Here is a 21,005-nt window from a genome sequence, read left to right as displayed (position 1 = left end):
CTGCAGAAGACCTCTGACTCCCTCGTGTCGCAGATGAGGAAACTGAGGCCCAAGGAGAGGAGAGAGTCCACCCAGCAAGCTGGTGACAGAGGTGGGATTACCACCCGGGTCTGTAAGGGGTCGAGACATTCTGGCCTCTGGCTCAGACTGATTGTAGCGAATCCGCCTACCAGGCGCTGTGCTGAGCAGTCCACCTGCCTCATTCATACACATCGTCTCGTAAACCCTGGAGGGTGATGTGCTGTTAGCATCTCCATTTTACAGGTGAGGAAACTGAGGCAGGTTAGGCTGCTGACCTCAGGGCATTGGGCTGACAAGTGGCAGAGCTTGGGCCTGACCTTGGGAGGTGGGATCCTAACACTCGTGACCTTTAACGTTATCCTCTGCCATGGCCCCAGAGATGGGTCTGGGGTCAGTGGTCCAAGGGGGCACCTGCCCACAGCGTGGCTGCTGCTGAGAGCCAGACACGCAGGACTCTTCACCTATGTCCTCCCCGGCACGCCACGTTCCCGGAAGCAAAGACTGTTACCCGAAGCCAGAACCAAAGAGAACGTCACACTCGCGAGACTGGGGCTCTGACCTATGGTTTTTCTCTGTCGTTACCTCTTTATATCCGTCTGTCGTGTTACGAGGCCTCTGCAGAGCCTCCAGAGGTAGTCACGTGTTCTCCCTGCACTTCTGAACCTCATTTGATTTTCTGTAAAGGAAGCCTTGGGAATCATACTTACATTTCTCTTTGAATAGAAATTACTGTAGTGTTTGTTTGGGTCAGGAAGAGGCTGAGCTGTGATCAAGGAGAACAGAATTCCTTGACAATCCCCGTAAACCGCTTCAAAGCTACTGCTGCTGGTAAGTCACTTCAGTCGTGTCTGACTCTGTGTGACCCCATAGACGGCAGCCTACCAGGCTCCCCCGTCCCTGGGATTCTCCAGGCAAGAACACTGGAGTGGGTTTCCATATCCTTCTCCAGTTCATGAAAGTGAAAATGAAAGTGAAGTCGCTCAGTCGTGTCCGACTCTGTGCGACCCCATGGACTGCAGCCTACCAGGCTCCTCCATCCATGGGATTTTCCCGGCAAGAGTACTGGAGTGGGGTGCCATTGCCTTCTCCATCAAAGCCACTAGGAAGGCTAAAATAACAAGGACAGACAGTAGCAAGGAGGGATGAGGACGTGAAGGAATCAGAACCCTCAGTGCTGGCAGTGGAGTGCAAGATGTTGTGCTAAAAATAGTCCGGCGGTTTTTCAAAATGTTAAACGTAGAGTTACCATATGACCCAGCCGTTCCACACCTGGGTGTGCCAAGAGAAATGAAAACATACTCCCAAAAACTCTTAATGTGAATGCTCCTAGGAGCACTGTTCAGGCTAGCCGAGACGTGGAAACAGCCCAAGCGTCTCTCGAGGGATGGACGGACAAGCTGAATGTGGCGCAGCCGTGCCGTGGAGTATCAGTGGCCCTTGAACAGAGTGCAGTGCCCTTGAGCATGCTGAAGTAATAGAGAAGCCAGACACAAAAGGACAAATGATGGCTTGACTATGAGTCCATTCTGTGAAATGTTTAGAATAGGCAGAGCCCTGGGCTTCCCTGGTGACTCAGTGGTAAAGAATCTGCCTGCAGTGCAGGAGACTCAGGTTCGATCCCTGGGGCAGGAAGACTCCCTCAAGATGGAAATGGCAACTCCAGTATTTGTTGCCTGGAGAAGTCCGTGGACAGAGGAGCCTGGCGGGCTACAGTCCAGGGGGCTGCAAAGAGTCGGACACGACTGAGCGACTAACGCTGCTACTGCTGGAGACAGAAAGTGAGTTAGTGGTTGCCCGAGGTTGGGGAGGGAGAGGAATGTGGCTGATTGCTAAATGGTACATGGTCTCGTTTGGGGTTGATGAGAAGTTTCTAAATTAGATAGTGGTGATCGCTGCACAGCTCTGTGTCTATACTAAAAAGCGCTGGATTGTACCCTTTAAAAGGATAAACCTCCTGGTATGTGAATTACATGTCAATAAACCTGTTATAACAAGAAAACAAATCCCTATAAAACCCTGAGGCGTGCGTGCTTGAGGAAGAGGGGTGTGGCTATTGGAGGACGGAGAGCAAGGATGCACTTCTGTTTCTACTTAGTGCAAGATGGAAATTGAACTTTCAGAAAAGCCTCTCCTTCAATCATGTTTCTGGGAAGCATTATGAGCACTCTCCCTTGGCTGACCCCGGGTTTGGGCCACACTCCCTCCAGAGGGAGCGAAGCAGAGGCTCATGCCAGGAGACTGCAGGCGGCAGCTGCTCTCAGAGCCTGGCCCCCCGCCCCCCAGCCAGGCCATCGAGTGCACACAGTCACCCGTTTTCACAGCTGCGGGTGTCTGCTCCTCCATGTTACAGATGCACTAACTGAGGCCCACCAGCATGGCCATGCAGCAGGTTAGCAGGGAAGGCAGGACTCTCAGGTCTCTGAGCCCCATCTTCCTGGATGGTTTCCAGTGCCTGAGATTCAAAGCCCCCAGTGCAGGTGATATGTGTATCTAGGAAAACTTCCTGAGCCTTTGAAGAAGGGGGACTGGTGAGGGGTCAGGTTTGAGTGACCAGGAAATCAGGGCAGAAGATGTGTCCCGGAGAAGGTCTGGAGGGATGTTTGAGTGAACTCTGAAGGTGCTGAGATCAGAGAGTTAGACTCGGGTCTGAGGATTTGGAAATCCCTGGTTTTGCACCCAGCCCCCTCCTCCATCCCCTTCTAAGCTCTTCCAGCCACCCCACGAATGAGGATAGTCATATTTGCCGAGTCCGTCATCCTGTCTCCTGCATTTCAAACTTTCCAGCTCCCAGAGATCGCAGTGCCGAAGTCCTTGCACCCCCGCCAAGCTGGAGAGCTCCAGGAAGGTTCCAGCCTATCTCAGAGGAGCCAGGGGCCATGACATCTGCAATCTGGCCTCCTCCCACATGTCACTGCACCAGCGGGGGCAGAGCGAGGGCCCTAGGCGCCCGTGAGAGGCTCCCGCAGGGGACAGCCTTCCCGCTGTCAGTGAGTGTCACACCGGGTGGGATTTAACGGGCAGAGCCCGACCACCCTGGGCCAGCTTACAAAGCGCTCGTCCCCCCCACATGGGTGCTCGTGTCCTTTTACGACTCCAGGCTGCTGGAAAGGACTGTGCTCATTTGGAGGGTCGTTTAGGGTAACGAGCTCTGAGCAGCTTTAATTTATGTTCCCTTTAAAGCACAAGTCAACCCAGGGGGAGGACACAGCCCTGTGGAGACTAGTCTGGGGGATTTAAAACTTGGCCCCTCTGCAGGCTGGCCAAAAGGGACATATTAAGGTCGCATCCTGTTCTCCCTGAAGCCCACAGTGAACCTAGACAGTCATCCCCACTGCGGCTTAGAGACAGAGAGGCCTTGCCTGAGGTCACAGCGCCTCTCCTTGATCTGATGCCGAAGTTCTAGGCCATTTGGTCTCGAAACCGACACTGCTGACCACGTGGCATTTTTGTCCGTTTTCCCAGCATGTGTCATTACCCTTGATTTGCAGATTAAAAAAAAACAAAAAACGGGCATGGAAAGTTGCAGTAACTTGCTTGAAGTGGTAGAGCTGGGATTCAAACCAGGCAGGCTGACTTTTGGACCCGTCCTCTCAGCCGGTGCTTTGCACTGTACTGTGGCCACCCTTGTTTCCTTCATGGGCTTGCTCTTTGAAGTAGGCGCTGCTTTATCTTTGGTGAGCCAGTGAGTGCGGGAATGGAAGGATGGGTGGTTGGATTGGATGGATAGAAGTATCGCCAGATGGGTGGGTGGGTGGCGGGATGGCTGAGCAGGCGGGCAGTTGGACAGATGAATGGGTAGGCGAGTGGGTGGATGGAGGGCTGGGGGCACTGGTGGAGAGAGGGAGGGAGGGAGGGGTGAGTGGCCATACGGCCAGTGGGTGAAAAGCGTGTGGATGGGTGAGTGAGTAGACGGGAGCCTTGCGTTAGGAGCGTGGAATCTCAGCCACTGGGTCGTCGGGGACGTCCCCTCGTTAGGGTTGGGCATTCTGACTGGAGAGGCCATGGAACAGACCGTGTGTGTTTGTTTGCCACTGTGCCACCAGTACCTACAGTACAGAGTCTGAATGGCCAAAAACCAAACAGATAGGAACCAGATAGCTGAAAATACAGGCCTTGCAGCCTTCCTCAGGGCATACTGTGCAAAGGACCTGTCTCACAGGTTCATGTTGATTGACTGGGGAAATGGTTTTTCCAGTGGTCATGTATGGATATGACAGTTGGACTGTAAAGAAAGCTGAGCGACGAAGAATTGATGCTTTTGAGCTGTGGTGCTGGAGAAGACTCTTGAGAGGCCCTTGGACTGCAAGGAGATCCAACCAGTCCATCCTAAAGGAGATCAGTCCTGGGTGTTCATTGGAAGGACGGATGTTGAAGCTGAAACTCTAATACTTTGGCTACCTGATGCAAAGAGTTGACTCATTGGAAAAGACTCTGATGCTGGGAGGGATTAGGGGCAGGAGGAGAAGGGGACGACAGAGGATAAGATGGTTGGATGGCATCACTGACTCAATGGACATGAGTTTGATTGAACTCCGGGAGTTGGTGATGGACAGGGAGGCTTGGCGTGCTGCGGTTCATGAGATCACAAAGATTTGGACACGACTGAGCGACTGAACTGAACTGAACTGGGGAAATGGATGAACCCTCTGTGAGGGTTCCCATTCTGTCTCCCTAGGGAGGAAGTGATTACTCACCAAGGACATGAGCTTTCCAGGGCGTGTCGGAGCATTTGGGTAGAAGTTATTAAGAAAGCATGTCTTGGAGGTGTTTTTCTTCCCCTGGATTTGAAGATCAGCTGGTAGCAAATATCAAAAGTGCATAGACGCAGTTCTGTTGACACCAGTGGTCCTAGACTATTTTGATCTGCTTATTTAACTAATGAGTCCAGTCTAAGATAAGGTCTGCCACTAAGGCTTCCATTGACTGTCAAGGCGGGGGATTACAGTCACTTTTTTATGTTGTGAAAGCGTGTTTTTCATGGCAGTTTGCCTCCGTCTGTTGTGCTCACAGCCCCTCAATAGGACAGTGAAATTAATGAGCCAGAATATCATGAGAGCACGCCAGCCCTTGTCTCCTGACTCCCCTCTTAGATCTTTCTAGAAAACAAAAGTGAGAGGAAGAAGTATATTAAAGAGAGCCCGGGACACGTTTCTAGCCAGAAGCTGAGGTTGGCTTGAGGACAGATGGTGGATCCGTGCTCACTGGGTTTGTCTCTGAAGGTCTGTGCACCTTCAGGGGAGGGCAAGGGCTTTGTCGTCAAACACGTCATAGATGAATAATCGTGTGGGTTATTTTAAAGTGTTAGAAGAATACGTACTGTGACTTCATGGGTGTTATCAGGATGAGGTCAGAATAGAAGCAAATGCTAAAGACAAGCTGACTTTAGACAGCAGTTGGTCCAAAATGGAGCAGCCGTGCTCAGCCAAGCCAAGCTGGGGAGGAGGAGAGCCGTGGCTCTCCTTTATTGAGTTGTGATGTGCCAGGCACTGTTGTGAGTGTCTTGCAGTATAATTCATTGACCCCTCCCAGCAGCTGAATGAGTTGGGCACTGCTGAGGCTTAGAAAGGTAATATAATACCTGGCCAGGATTTGAACCCAGACAGCCCCACCTGGGAGTTGTGCTAAGTCGCTCAGTTGTGTCTGACTCTTTGTGAACCCATGGACTGCAGCCCGCCAGGCTCCTCTGTTCAAGGGGATTCTCCTGCTGCTGCTCCAAAAGGAAATAGAAAGAGCACAGAGAACAAAAGCAAAGCCCCTTTGCCCTTGCAGCCTCAGAGTCAGCTGCACACAGTGGTGCCCTGAGGGAACCCATCTGGGCCTCTCTTTTCATTTCTGTTAAATGGGATCAAATGTAGGCAGAGGCCATGTGTATTGGCCCCCTTTTGCCATGTGACCTTGAGCCAGCCCCTCCCCATCTCTGGAGTTTTGGGCATCCATGAGCTCTCTCCCCAGTGTCTGCTGCAAGGAGTCCATCCCTTACCTGGCTTGAGGCAGAGCCCCCCAAGTTCCTGGGTACCTGGCAGTGTCTGATGCTGGGCAGACTTCACGGCAGCATCGGGCGCAAGGATGCCCAGCTTCCCGCACCCCCGGGTAGCGGAGCTTTGCCCAGCAGGCTGAGCTGCTGGGGCCAAATGCCAGCAGCACTGGACTGCCCTGAACAGATTCAGCAGGAGGGTGGCAGGGTCAGACGGGGTCTGAGATGGTCCCTCTGGCCGCCGGGGTAAGAGATGGGAGGGCAGCCCCAGGGAAGGGGCACCAACTGGAAGCGAGTGTTACAGAACTCCAGGCAAGTGATGGCTTGGGCTCCGAGGCTGTGACAGAGGGGCCAGCGGAGTCGGGAGGGTCCGTGTGAGGGTGAACTTGGAAGACGTTTCGTGTTCAGGCCTGAGATGTTCAGGGTTCCGACTTGCTGCCTGGAGGATGGAGGCAATACTAGCCTTGTGGAATGAGTTGGGAAGTGTTCCCTCTTCACCTCTGGGGGGAAACTTTGAGAATGATTGGCGTTCATTCTTCCTTGACTGTTTGGTAGGATTCATCATTGCAGTTTTGTAATTGCCCATGTGTGACCTTTATTTCTCCCTGTGAGTTTGTGGTTCTGTCTAGTGCCCTTTCACCTCACTTTGCAGGACTCCCTCGAATGCTTCCTGCAGCGCAGATTCTGTTGCCACAAGCTGCTGCAGGCTTATTTAGGAATGTCTTAACGTCCAGCTCCGTTCTGAAGGACAGTTGTGTGGAATTCAGGGTTGATTCTTAGCTGACAGGTTTTTTTTCTTTAAGCATTTTGAATATATTGGCCCTCTACCTTGTATCCTCCAAATTCTGATAAGAAATCTTCTAATGATCTTAATGAGATTCCATGCATGTTACAGAAAACCCCAAATGAACTTTTGGGCCATCCATTATTTTGAAAAAGAGAAAGGCAGAGCTGTGGCCAGAAGGGTGGGCGGTGGGATAGCTGAGCGGGTCCTGGCTCCAGCCTGGGTCAGGGCTATGCCTCCACACACAGGTTCATAACTGTAAGCCCACACTACACACACACACACACACACACACACACACACAGATACACACACACACACACACAGCTCCAGCTTGGGTCAGGGGTGTGCGTCTGCACACTTGTGCATGGCTGAAAGCCCACACTACACACACACACACGGCCACACCACACACACACGGCTCCAGCCTGGTCAGGGCTGTGTCTCTGTACAGTCAGATGCATGACTATAAGCCCACACTACATACACACACACACAGACACACGGCTCCAGCCTGGGTCAGGGCTGTGTCTCTGTACAGTCAGATGCATGACTGTAAGCCCACACTATACACACACACACACGCACACACACACACGCGGCACCAGGAGTCCAGGCAGGAACAGGCCACTTCTCCCTGATCTTTCTGGCTCTTGGCCCCCGTATGGACCAGAGGACGCTGGTCCTTCTCGGGGCAGACCTGGAGAGAGGTGTCGTGGTCTTCCTGGTGCCAGGAATAGCCTCTCCTTGCACCGCGCCTAACACGCATGTCCTCCCCTGACGTACCCTCCAGGCCATGCTTCCCCCTGCGTGGACCAGGCCTGAGGCAGGGGTCCTGAGCCTGCCCATTGAAGGCCTGAAGACACCTTCCTCATGGCCGCTTCTCATCCATCCATCCATCATTCCCAGAGGGCAGGAATCAGTACTGATAAACATCTAACAAGATGCTTGAGTTTCCACTATGAAGAGAGATTCTATGAGACGTCGTCTGGGACCACGTTGCCAAAGGCAGAAGGGAGCCGTTGAAGGTCCTCGAGCAAGTGCTGAGATGTGGCCTGCTTTGTCTTGTCGGTCACTCTGCTGTGTAGAGAGAGGCTGGGAGCAAGGAGGCTGCTGTGACGGGGCCAGTCCATCAGGCTCCTCCGTCCCTGGCATTCTCCAGGCAAGAATACTGGCATGGGTTGCTGTTCCCTTCTCCAGGGGATTTTCCCGACCCAGGGATCGAGCCCGGGTCTCCTTGCAGCTAATGGGGAGAGAGGTCTGTCTTGAACAGCACGTGTACAGGTCCTGAGGCAGTGAAGAGCTTGGAATGTCCAGTGAACCAGAACAGACTGGCGGGGTTGGGGCAGGAAGGAGGTCCTGCCTGGTCTTACCTGTCTCTGGGTCCCTGTGGAGATGCAGAGCACTCGGCAATGGCTCGTGGTGCTAGCAGGGCCCTGGCTGGTTCACTGTCCCTTGGCCAGACTGGCAGCTCTGACCCTGCCTCTCTGCTGTGTCCCCAGCGCCTACACCGAGCCCTACAAGGTCTGTCCCATCTCGGCCGTGGCTCCCAAGGAGGACCTCACATCGGATGAAGAGCGCGGAAGCTCGGAAGAGGAGGAGGACAGCGTTCCTAGAGACCCCAGCCTCCCCCACAAGGTAGGTGGGTGGCCGGTGGGATGTGGGGGTCAGAGACGCGAAGGTGGAGGGAAGGCCCACTCCCTCCCGTCTCCGGGCGGAGGGAGCTGTTTGCAGACAGCTGAGCCCTGGCTGGACGCAGAGGCCGAGTCTTGTTCGGCGCTGCTGCCTGAAGACACACGGCAGACGGGGGCCACGGGATGCTGCGGGGATGACTCCTCACGTCCACCTGGGTCCCCGGAGCCTGGGGCTTCCAGAGCCTCGGTCAGGGGGGACGTGGGATAGAACTGCCTGACTTGAATCAAGGCAGGGCTTCCCTGGTGGCTCAGATGGTGAAGAATCTGCCTGCCAGGCAGGAGACCGGGGTTCCATCCCTGGGTCGGGACAATCCCCTCGAGAAGGGCAAGGCAGCCCCCTCCAGTATTCTTGCCTGGAGAATCCCCACAGACAGAGGAGCCTGGCGGGCTACAGTCCACGGGGTCACAAAGGATCAGACACGACTGAGTGACTGAGCACACAAGGGCTAGATTCCAGTGACCTCGGGGCCCTGGGCCTCAGTTTCCTCATCTGTGAAGTGGGAATTGTGAGGGTGCGATGAGCTAGGCGTGTGAGCGAGTCTCATGGAGATGTCCTTGCTCCCTACCGTGATGCTGGAGTGAGGGGTGGGGGGTGGGCGGGGCTGAGAGAAAGTGAACCAGAAAGTGTTAGTCACTCAGTCGTGTCCCACTCTTTGAGACTCCATGGACTGTAGCCCGCCAGGCTCCCCTGTCCGTGGGATTCTCCAGGCAAGAATACGGGAGTGGGTTGTCTTGCCCTCCTCCAGGGGATCTTCCCAGCCCAGGGACTGAACCTGGGTGCCCTGCATTGCAGGCAGATTCTTTACCATCTGAGCCACCACAGAAGCTCTGGAGGTGGACAGTGAGGCGAGGCCGAGGTCACAGTCGCGGCCCAGACCTTATTATCAGGCCTCAGGCCTTGTTCGTGGTGGTGGTTACATCGGCTCACCATCTTGTGCTGGGGTGAGCCCACGCCTCTCGCCGTTCCCGACCCAGTCTCCGTCCTTTCATGCACTTCCAGGACACACGGGCTGTTTTCCCGTGTTCAGGTTTGCAGAAACTATCGGAGCCGAAGAACTTGACCACGGCCACACCGCTGTTAGTGGTGTCCCCCAGGCGACATAACGAGGTGCTGGGGCCCAGCAGTTTAGACCAGGGTGACACCCACTGCCGGGCCGCCTGAGACCAGCCTGGGGTTGTCCCTTCATCTCCTGGGCGCCCTCCCATCTGCCGGGGAGAAGGAGCCCGAACGCCTCCCTCGGCACCTGTTCCTCTCTGTCCCCCACCCCGGGCAGGCGTCTTCCCCTCCCAGCCCAGGTGAGGTGGTCCACTCTGACCACAGGCTCTTCCTCTGGGAGCGCCAACCCAGGTGCCTGGCGCTTACCGAGCACGAATTTCATTTTCTGTGGTGCATTTGGTTTCTTTTAAAAGTTTGCTCACCTGTCTGCCCGGTGCTGCGAGGATGCTCAAGGGTCAGGGCCAGGGTCAGGGGGCTTTCCCGCCCGCTCGGCTGTGGTCCCCTCCCCTTCCCTCCTCTCCCTGCTCCTCACTCTGGGCAGCGAGCTGTGCGCGGGGCACCCAGTACTCCCAAGTCCGCTCTCCCTTTCATTCCTTACGAGAGTGCTGAAGCCGGTGGCACTTCCCCTGTTCTGCAGTCCAGGACACAGAGGCTCAGAAAGGTTAAGTCACTTGCGCGAGGCCACACTGCACGTGATTGAAGGGGCTGGAAACAGCGCTGACTCCAAACCCATTCTTGTCTGCTTGTTTCTCTGCTGCGATCCTGGTGGCCTTCTCTTCCTCTCCGCTTCCTCCCCTCCCTCCGGGAGGAGCTCTTGGCTTGGGGAGGGATGGGCATGTGGGGAAGGGAGGTAAGCTCTGACTCTGGCCCTTCATCACTGGGGTTGTGGAGCCTGGGAGTAGAGCGCCCTCACTGTCCTTGGGGGTCGGCCCTCACTCTGACGCTGGGGCTAGGGCTGGGTCCCCGCAGAGCTGAGGGACTGAGAAAACAGTGGGGCCCCCCACGTGCAGTTCTGTGTACCCCGTGGTGGTTCCCAACCTTCCCCTGGGACCACCTGCGTCTCCCTGCTCCCACTGTGTTGCTGGCCACTTTCCACCATGAGAAGGACCGTCCCGTCGTTTCTGAGCGCCCAGAGGGAGACGTGGCAGGCCAGACCCCCCAGGCTGGTCCGTCCACTCTCGGGGGCCCAGCTTCCTCACCTGCCAAACAGACTGTGCGCCCCCCGCCAACCTGCTCCCCGCCCCGACTTCCTCCCTGTGAGGCCTTTGTGATGCTGCAGGGGTCCAGGCCCTGTGGACATCAGGTCTTCATCACCTGGAGCATGCTCCGCTGGGGGGTCCTCGTCACGTCTGAGATCCCCACAGGTGAGGGCTCAGTACCCCAGGGGGTGCTCATTCCCAGCCCCCGGGCCTCACCGAGGTACCTGGTACGCAGTCGGCTGTGTGTCCTTCCTCACCTTATACATCATTCATTAAGCATCGGAAACGGACGAGATGGATGACATTATTTGTGGAGCTGTGATTTTTTTTTCCCCCCCGTAAACCATATCAAGCTCTGAGAAACAGGGCCGATCACTTGGTGGGGTTCATTCGCTGGGATCTGAGACGTTGCCCCGCGTCCGCGCAGGGAGCTCTCACTCGTTTTTTCCGTGCCCGACTCTTCCAGTGTCTGGGTGTGCTGCTGTTTTCGGCCCTCCCCTCGCTGAGGGGCATTTGGAGTGTCTCTGGTGTTTCAATAACTTATTTATTCATCTGCCCACAGGATCCCTGCCTTCGTTGTAGCGTGCAGGGTCTTTTAGTTGAGGCAGGCAAACTTTTAGTTGCAGTACGTGGGAGCTCTTTCCCTGACCAGGAATCGAACCCCCCAGGCCCCTGCATTGGGAGCTCGGAGTCTTAGCCTCCTCTGCTCTGTGCACAGCACCTCAGGGCACCCATTCGTAGCCCTCCTCACACACACATTTTTTCCTGCGGGTGGATCCCAGGAGAGGGCAGAGCCGAGAGCAGGCCGGTTTCAATCAGTGTCTGTACCTCCTGATCAAGCCCCCACCACAGGCTGTTGCAGGACGCTCCCTGGCAGTCCTGGGGGGTGAGGGCCCCTCGACCACTGGGAAGTTGCTAGATAGAGCAATCTTTCCTGGGGTGGGGAGGTGGAACATTCACTTCTTATTCTTCCGTCTTCCATCCTCTCTGAAAATTCTGCCTCTCTGAAAAGCAGACCTCACCTCTCTGGGCCTCTGTTGCGTCCTGGGGACAAGGGGACCCAGATTTCCACTCTAGCCGTCTCAAAGGGGCAGCCCTGGACTGGGATGGCCTCCCGTGGACCTTGGGCGTGTGTGGGGATATGGTGGTGAGCCCCACCCTTCCTCCAGGGTGATACGGTTTACGTAACAATAAATAAAAAGTGCTGAGCCACACCCACCCTTCCCAGATGTTTTGGGACGATCCAGGCGGGAGGGGAGAGATTTTTGCAGCAGGACAGGAAGCTGAGCCCAGCTGGTCCACCCACCTGTCTGACCTCTCTCGCTCCCACTCGAGGACAGACAAAGGGTGTGGGTTGAAGGCAAGAGGGGGCAAAAAAAGAGAATCGAGACGGACCTAAAAATAGATCTAGCAATGAAAGGAGGCATTCACAAGCTGGCTGGCCAGTTCCCCTCCCGACAGTGTGCCCGGTTTTCAAGCTAATGGGGACTCTCTGGGCAACAAACCAGCTCCCCCAAGATCAGCCCGGGAGTTGGTGGCCCCTCGGGTTACCTCCTCCCTGGCTGGAGTCCCGTTGTCACCAAGGATGTTGTTTTCTTGGAGAGGTCCATGCCTGAGCCCAGCCCCGTCCTCTGGAGCAGACCCATCCTGCCTGCCCACCCTCTCTGGTTCCTGCCCAGGCAGGACGCCCCCTCCCGGCTGCACCCAGGGGCCCAGGGGCCCGGCCTGGCTTCCATGCTGGCCTCCTGCCCCCAGCTTTGCACCTGTGACCTTGCCCTGACCGTCTGTCGGGGTTAAAGGATCCGCTTGAACCCTGGTCACCTCCATGGGGCCAGCCCCCAACCTGTGTTAATGTCACCATGCACCTTCTCCACGCTGCAGACCCTGAATCCTGCATTTCGGCGCGTGTTGGCTCCACTGCAGACACGCTCCTGTGGGCCTGGGAGGCCGGGCCTCACCTGCCGAAGCTTCTTCCCCTGCAGCCAGCCCACCTTCCCAGAAAACCGTCTCCTTTCGGATGAGAGCTCCCTCCCATCCGCACCTCTTCTCTCTGTGACCTCACCCAGTTCCACCCAGCCCTCCTTTTCTTCAGCAGTTGTATTTCTTTGTCAGTTATTTACTGAGCACCTACTGTGTGCCAGGCACCCCTCTAAGGGCTGAAGAAACAGCAGCCACAGGTCAGACCAGGTGTCTCCTGGCTCTGCTGGAGTGCACCTTCTAGAAGGTGATGAGCAGTCGTCCAGAAAACTCCCTGAGATGGGTTGCGGTGGTGAAAGCGCTATGGACAACGCAAACCACAGAGGCGGGGGACGGCACGGGGGGAGAGGAGAGACGGGAAACTTGAGGAGGCTGGAGGAGGCTTTTCTTTTTTATGTTTTTAAGTTTCGTTGAAAGACTTCCCTGGCAGTCCAGTGGCTAAGACGCCACGCTCCCAACACAGGAGGCCTGGGTTCGATCCCTCATCAGGGAACTAGATCTCACATGCTGCAACTAAAGATCCCCCATGCTGCACTGAAGATAGAAGACCCCATGTGCCGCCGCTGAGGCCTGGCACAGCAAAAACAAACAAACAAAAAAAGTGGGGGCTTTAAAATGCACATAGCGTAAAGTCTTCCACCTGGACCGTTTTTAAGTGTATGGTTTAGTAGCGCCAAGAGCATTCACATTGTTGGGCAACCATCCCTACTGTCCATCTCCAGAACTTTTTCATCTTCCCAGACTGAGTCAGCATGTCTTACATGGCAACGCCCCGCCCCGCCCCAGCCTCTGGCACGCCCCATTCTACTCTCTGCTTCTGTGATGGTGATCACTCTAGACACCGCCACTGTGCCTACTCTCAGGGTGTCTGTTTCTGTGTGTCTGGTTTATTTCACCTGGCAGAATGCCTTCCGGGTTCATCCATGTTGTCACACGTGTCAGGATTTCCTTCCTTGGAAGGCTGGATGAAATTCCATGACGTGTTCATGTCACATGTTGTCAGTTCATCCGTCCACGGATGCTTGCGTTGCCTCCACTTCCCCACTGCTGTGAGTCACGTTGCTATGAACTTGGGTGTGCGATTCTCTCTTTGAGACATCGCTTTCAATTCTTTTGTGTATGTACCCAGAAAATGGGAAGGTCTGGGGACAGCCCTGTGGTCAGGGAGCCACAGTGCAGAGGTGGGAGGTGGGAGTGAGCCCAGGAGGTCAGCCTCGGGGAGGGGGGGGGCAGAGGAGGAGGAGGTGAGCTGGACAGGTTCTGCAGGCCTTTGCTCCACCCACAAGCAGGCTCCTCCCACTTCCCCGCCCCCCTCACTGTGGTCCCCGGCTCTGCACACTGTCCACCTCGGACACCGAGCCTCCACTCTGGCGGTCTCCCTGCCACAGGAGCTGCCTCAGCGTCTCTGGCTCTGTCTTCTCCTCGCTCTCCCCCTGCTTCCCTGGCCATCCTCTCTGCCTGCGGCTCCATGGAGGTGTTGAGTTCCTGGGGCTCCTCCAGCCCCACTCTCCTCTCGGTCCTCTGCTCCGGCAGCCGCTGGCGGGCCAGTGGCCAGCCCTCCTCAGGTGTGTCCTCGGAGCTGACCTTCCACCCCACCCCTCCCTTTAGCCTCACATTCCAGCTGCCACCTGCTTTAAGGGGCCCTTCTCGGAAGCCCTGCAGACACCTCAGACTCGGCACATCCCCAGCGGAACTCGCCACTTTTCCACGCGCCCTACCCCCCACCCCCAAGTCCTTGCCTCTCCTCTCAAGTTCGCTATTCCGGCGATTGGCACCAGACTGGAAAGACTTGAGAGTCCCTGGCGTTTCATCTCCTGCTGTCATGTGTTAATCACGGATGGAATGGAGCTCAGCCACAAAGGCTGCAGATCGAGGTGGTCTGTTCCTTGCCCACACCCCAGGGCCTTTGCACTTGCGCTTATTTCCGCACAAGACGCTCTTCCTGCCTTTGTCACTGCAGGCCGCAGGGCTGCGGGGAGACACCACCTCCTCTGAGAGGCCTCTCCCTGCTCGCCCTGCGCACTCCCGTCCTCTCCTTCCTCTGCCTTACCTCAGGCTGTGATTGTTCTGTGTTATTTCTTCTGCTTAGTTGCATACTGTTCACCTTTTCCTCTCAGAATAGCTCCACGAAGGCAGGGACCGTGACCGTCCTATTCGCAGTTACGTCGCTGCTGCCTGGCACATAAAATAGCATTCGGTAAATATCCTCAACGAAACGGATACATGAATGAGTGCGTTAGACCCAGGTCCTGCATTTAAGCGTGGAAAACTCTCTCAGATGGACAGTTTAATGAGCAAAAGCACCGCTTCGGTCATGTACAATTTACAGAGCTTAGCAGTTTGGCCAAGTTAACACAGAGAGTTTATTTTCAGACAGTTGAGTGGAGGACGATGAAGGTGCAGACTCTCAGAACCTAACGTGGAAGGGAGAGAACCGGGGTGCAGGGGTCCAGGGCAGTGTCCCGGCTGCCTGCCTGTCCCACACCTCTTTGCTCAGGGCCCTGGAGGGCTTGCGGGCTGCCAGAAGCCCCCAGACTGGGGGTGGCGGCGTTGGGAGGCCCCGGTCCTCAGAGAGCTTCCTCTGTGCCTGGTTTTCCTCTTTGCCAAGGCTCAGACCCCTTTGACCAGTTTAGAGCTGAGGCCACAAGGTCACCTTTGCCCTCCCTTTCTCCTTCCTGACTTTGTGAGCATCACTCTCTGTGCCTGGTCCACAGCCCGGCTGCTCAGAGTCTGACCCGCAGACCCCCAGCACCCCGAGTCCCTAGATTCATCCCGTATCTGCATGTTAACAAGAGCCCCCCGGCGGCTCATATGCACGCTCAGGTTTGAGCTCTGGTCTGTGTGTCAGCCGTCTGGTCTGTGTGGAGTATCCGCAGTGCCCTCTGTACCTCAAGGTGCAGGAAAAGAAGCCAGGGGGTGCCCGACTGGAGACTTACGGTCAGGGTGGAGAACGAGAAGGCTCCCCGTGTGATAATCTCTAGGCGCTGCATTTTATGCATTTTCATAAAGGTTACACATCACAGTTATTTGCAGAACAATGGAACAATTATGGGGTCTCAGCTGTGTAATTGTGCCTGAGCCGTGTGAGTGTCCCCAGTCTTAAGAGTCAGGACAGCCAGGGAGGCTTCCAGGAGGAGGTGAAGTGTAGTGTGCTCTGTGAAGCAATGCAGGACGTGGCTACATAGAAAGGAGAGAGCTACCTAGGAGGGCAGAGCACGCGGCGTGAAGGCGGGGAGCCCAGTCGTTGACTGGCTTCCTGACCTTTGGGTGGTCCTTTCTCAAACTGAAGTGAGATGCTCAGGACAGGACCTCTTTGATTTCTTTACTTTATTAAGAGCACTTAACATGAAATCTGCCCTCTTAGTGTCCATTGAAGGATGGGTGCCTAAACAGCATGGACTTCACACACAGTGGAATACTACTCAGCCTTTACAAGGAAGGAAATCCTGTCACGTGGTACAACGTGCACCGACCCCGAGGGCTCGGTACTCAGTGAAGTCAGGGAGTCGAGAAGGACAAACACCATGTGACTCCATGTGCAGCAGGAGACTAAGCCAGTCAGAGGCACAGACGCAGAGAGCACGGTGGATACCAGGGGCCAGGGATGGGGAGGGCATGCGTGTGGGGTCTGTGATACGGGAGAGCCCTTTGTCTCCCGGGAGAGGAGACCGTGGCTCTGGGAGAGGCCGCCGCCCTCTAAAGGCTGTCCAGCAGGTTGGAGACAGAGGCGAGGAGAAGTCAGGTCTCTGGAAGCCTCGTGGGGTCTCCTGAAGCTCCGAAATAACACGCCATCAGCATCACAAATCGCATCCAGGACCAGAGACTCTCTGTGATGCTGGAAGTTTTCTGAAGAATCTGGGCCAAACCCAGGCTCACTCCAGCCTGTGCTCAAGAGCTCGAGTTAGGCTGGGAGTCCCAGGAGCCAAAGCTGACTGCTGGTTCCTAGGGGAGGGGGAGTTGGGGGGAGAGGCTCCATTGGTCCCACCTACTTCCCCCCTTGTCCTGCAGGTGTGGCCTCTCCTTGGCCCGCCTCATCCCTTCTCTGGCACCTGTGCAAACACAGGTGGCAGCTGGGATAAAAGCAACCCTCCTCTCCTCTAGCGCCTGTCTGATCCTCCTGACAGCCGCTGAAGTCCGTGCTGGAAACCCCAGTGCGTTCCAAGGCAGGGGATGCTGTCCATTCTGGCAGCGCCCTGGGGGGCCTCGAAGACAGCGTTCTCGTGGGGTCCCTGAGCTCCGGACATGACCTCAGGACACTCCAGCAAGGCCCCTCGCTGGGACCCTCAAAATAGCTAAGGCTCTTTAGGAATCTTTCCCAGGGTTTGAAACAGCCCTGGTCAGCATCCCCTTCTCTCTGTCCGGATGTGGTCCCCCCACCCGCCACCCACAGGATATGTGGTCAAGGAGGCTGGTTGGATGGAGCATCGGGGGCCCACCCTGGCGCTCTGCCCAGCTAAGGTTTAGCCGGTGACTTAGAGACACTTCATAGATCACAGGGAACTTCTGGACTCAGGAACCTGCATGAGCTGGAAAGCCCTAAGGTACAGAAAGGCTACACGAACTTACGGAATAAATCTGAGTTCCATGGGACAGGGAGGAATGGAGCAGGAGAGGGATAGAACTTCCCTGTGCCTCAGTTTCCCCATCTGTGAAATGGAGGTAAGAATAATAATAGTACTTACCTCATATGTTGTCGGGAGGACTTAATGAGATAATCCATGTAGAAAGCTCAGAACCATACTTAACACACACTAAGTCTTCAAGCAAAAATGTCACTTTGCCGACAAAGGTCCGTCTAGTCAAAGCTATGGTTTTTCCAGTAATCGGGTATGGATGTGAGAGTTGGACAATAAAGAAGGCTGAGCACCGAAGAATTGATGCTTTTGAGCTGTGGTGTTGGAGAAGACTCTTGAGGGTCCCTTGGACTGCAAGGAGATCCAACCAGTCCATCCTAAAGGAGATCAGTCCTGAATATTCATTGGAAGGACTGATGCTGAAGCTGAAGCTCCAATACTTTGACCACCTGATGCGAAGAGCTGACTCCTTGGAAAAGACCCTGATACTGGGAAAGATTGAAGGCAGGAGGAGAAGGGGACAATAGAGGACGAGATGGTTGGGTGGCATCACTGATTCAATGGACTTGAGTTTGAGTAAGCTCCGGGAGATGGTAATGGACAGGGAGGCAGTTCATGGGGTCGCAGAGTCGGACACGACTGAGCCATTGAACAGCAACAACAGTAGCTGTCATACTGTCCGAGAAGCACCAGCTGTTACATTACTCAGTAGGTATTGTTCTCCCTGGTTTACCGATGGGGCTCAGAGAAGGAACTTGTCCAGGTGTGTAGGTGTAGGAAGGGGTGGAGCCCAGAGCACAGGCGTCACCATCGGGTGGGAGGGCAGGCTCTCTCGGGGGCTGTGGGGCTGCTCGGGGCTGCAGCTGACAGCCTTGGGTGGGCTGGAGTAGGCCCCTGGCTGTAGCTCTCATGAGCTAAGAGGGCAGCGCAGCTGAGGCTGCGGGACGCTTGGGGACGCAGGTCTGAGGTGCTGACCAGAGCGCCCACCGACTTAGAGCAGGGCAGTTCTGAGCGGGGTCAAGGCCCAGGTGGGTGGAGCAGACACAGGTGTCGGTGACAGTCATCTGAGAAGGAGAGCTGTCCCCAGGAGCCAAGAAGCTGAGGGTCACGGCGTGGGGGAGTGGTGTGCCCAGGTGACCGTGGGCAGGGAGCAGGTGTGCCCAGAGGAGGGGGCACTGAGCCAGGCCGCGGACGTCAGGACGTGGGGCTCTGCCGGGAGCCGGCAGAGACGAGGGTGAAGGAAAGAGGCAGCTGTTTAAAGGCCGAGCAGGTCTCAACCCAGCAGGCCTGCAAGCAGGGCGAGAGGTGACAGAATAGGACCTTTGGGGCGGTTTCTCCTTCTGCCGCAGGACAGGACGCTAGGGAGAGAATGGCGGCCCCAGGCATACACGGGGCCCTGCTGAGGGCCAGGCCAGGCAGCCTGGGGCTCATTACCCTGCTTCGCACAGCAACAATGCGGTGATTGCTATTATATTACAGTGGCCGCGAGACCTCTGCGCCTTAGCTCGTCACTGAGAATGCAGAGCATTTCCATCCACAGTCCTCTGTGATCAGTGTGACACTCTCTAAAACAGTGCTGCTTAAAACCTTTCGGTCTCAGACCCATATCTAGCCTCTAAAAAATGATCCAAGGCCCCTAAGAATTTTTGTTTCTGTAAGTTGTATCTATCCATGGTTACCATGTGAGAAGGTAACACTGAGTAAAACTTAAAAAACACGTATCTTTTCACTCATTCTAAAGAGAGCAACAGTAGGCCATTTCAGGGCTTCCGGGGTGGCGTTCATGGTAAAAGAACCCGCCTGCCAATGCAGGAGACTCAGGTTTGATCCCTGGGTTGGGAAGATCCTCTGGAGCAGGGAATGGCAACCCACTCCAGTACTTTTACCTGGAGAATCCCATGGACAGAGGAGCCTGGTGGGCCGCAGTCCACAGGGTCGCAGAGAGTCAGACATGACTGAAGCGACTTAGCAGGCACAGACCATTTTATGTTAACATAAATAGCACTTATTATGAAAAACAGTTATTTTGCAAAATATTTAGTGAGAAGAGGAGTAGTGAAGTTGCTCAGTCGTGACCGACTGTTTGCGACCCCATGGACTGTAGCCTACAAGGCTCCTCCGTCTATGGAATTTCCCAGGCAAGAGTACTGGAGTGGATTGCCATTTCCTTCTCCAGGGGGTCTTCCCGACCCAGGGATGGAACCCAGGTCTCCCGCGTTGTGGACAGACACTTTACCATCTGAGCCACCGGTGAGAAGCGTAACCAGGCTTTAATTGTTCGTTTTTAGTCTTCGGCTGTGCTGGTCCTTCGTTGCGGTGTGCGGGCTTAGTGGCCCCAGGGCATGTAGGCTCCTAATTCCCCGACCAAGGCTGGCACCCTCGTCCGCAGCATTGGCAGGTGGATTCTGAACCACTGGACCACCAGGGAAGTCCCTAGGTTGTACGTTTTTGCAAACATGTTGTTCAGGTCTGGCTTCGTAGGAGACACCTGCATTCTCCTCTGTTGAGGAGAATTCCACCTGTTGAAAGTGTTGTTTTGTTCAACTTCGGTGCAGATCCAGACTCACGCAGATACGTAGTTGGAAAAGGGAGGTGGAACCCCAGAGTTTCTCAGACCAGACTTAGGCGACTGCTTTTCTAGGAGACAGAGAACTCCTGTCCTCGAGCTGGAGAAACTGAGCCCCGGGCAGAGGGCCAGGACTGCCAACTCTTCCTGCGTCTGTTTAGCCAGGAGGGTCCCTAAGGGAGGCCTCTTCCCCTCCCTCCGGCCCTGCCCTGGTCCCGGGACAGCCGGCACTGGGCCGGCAGGTTTGCTGGGGCCTGGGGCGGAAGCGCGGCTGGGCGGCCCAGGGGAGCGGCGGAGATAAGCGGCTTGGAGCTCCGGGGCAGAGGGGTGGCCGCCTGGCGTAACACCCACAGCGCCAGCCTGAGGAATGCGATAGCGCAGGCCCCGGCCCCCACGCTCCTGGGAGGAGCCCTGTTCCCAGAAGTCTGTCCCTGGACACTGCCGTCAGCCTCAGAGTTCATTTCCTGGTTAAACAAACATCTGTATGAAACGGCCCCAGTGGGGCCACGCCCAGGAGCAGCTTCGGAGGAGAGTCCCGGGCACATGGTTTTGCCGGGCCCCCTTCTTGTCTGGCTGGTGAAGACGCGTCCATCATGGGCACAGTCAGAAAGCAGGACGGCCCCCGCATCCCACCCGGAGTCTACCTGTCTGGCAGGAGGGCTGGGGAGGGAAGTGCGGAGTGGCCCGTGCCCAGAACTGCCTCCCAACAGCCCCCAGCCTGTGGCAATGGCAGTGGCGACAGCTCCAGCAGCTTGGGCGGGACGTGACCCCTCCGTCTATCACCTCCTCATCCGGGCCGTGTAGTGGGGGGACGCTGACCCCCCATCTTCCCACTGAGAAAGCAGGCGTCTGAGTGAGCCTTGCACTCGGTCCTGCCGGGTGGCGGGTCAGGAAGTGTCCCAATGTCCAGCCCTGTTCTCCTTGCTGGGTGCCAGCGTGGGCGCTGCCCTGAGGCTGGGGGTGGGCACCAACCTTGGGCGCCCCTGCAGTGCTGGGCTCCTGCCGCCACCCTCAGGGAGTAGGTCCAGGATGGGTGTTTCCCGATTGGAAAACTCCGCCTGCTTCAGTGAACCGAAGCACCATGTACTGAGCGCTTGCCGAGTGCCAGGCACGCCACTAAGTGCTTCAGGGTTGGAGCTGACTACCTGTGGCTGAATCAAGTGTCTGCCACTGACTAGCAGTGACTCTGAGCAAAGGGTAGGACTTAGCTGTGCCTCAG

At 56.0% G+C, this 21,005-nt stretch overlaps 1 protein-coding gene across 3 annotated transcripts in view; it reads left to right on the top strand.

The window, feature by feature from the left end:
• Positions 1 to 21,005, top strand: part of FGD5 (FYVE, RhoGEF and PH domain containing 5) — a 118,199-nt gene that overhangs the window by 48,951 nt on the left and 48,243 nt on the right. For all 3 annotated transcript variants that reach the window (XM_018038321.1, XM_018038320.1, XM_018038322.1), the window contains exon 3: positions 8,282 to 8,417. In XM_018038321.1, the coding sequence (XP_017893810.1) occupies positions 8,282 to 8,417 (136 nt within the window). The remainder of the gene's footprint in view (positions 1 to 8,281; positions 8,418 to 21,005) is intronic.

This window comes from Capra hircus, chromosome 22 (genome assembly GCF_001704415.2).
Source record: "Capra hircus breed San Clemente chromosome 22, ASM170441v1, whole genome shotgun sequence".
NCBI lineage: Eukaryota > Metazoa > Chordata > Mammalia > Artiodactyla > Bovidae > Capra > Capra hircus.
Note: the sequence above shows the minus strand (reverse complement) of the source record. Positions and strands in the feature narration are given on the sequence as shown.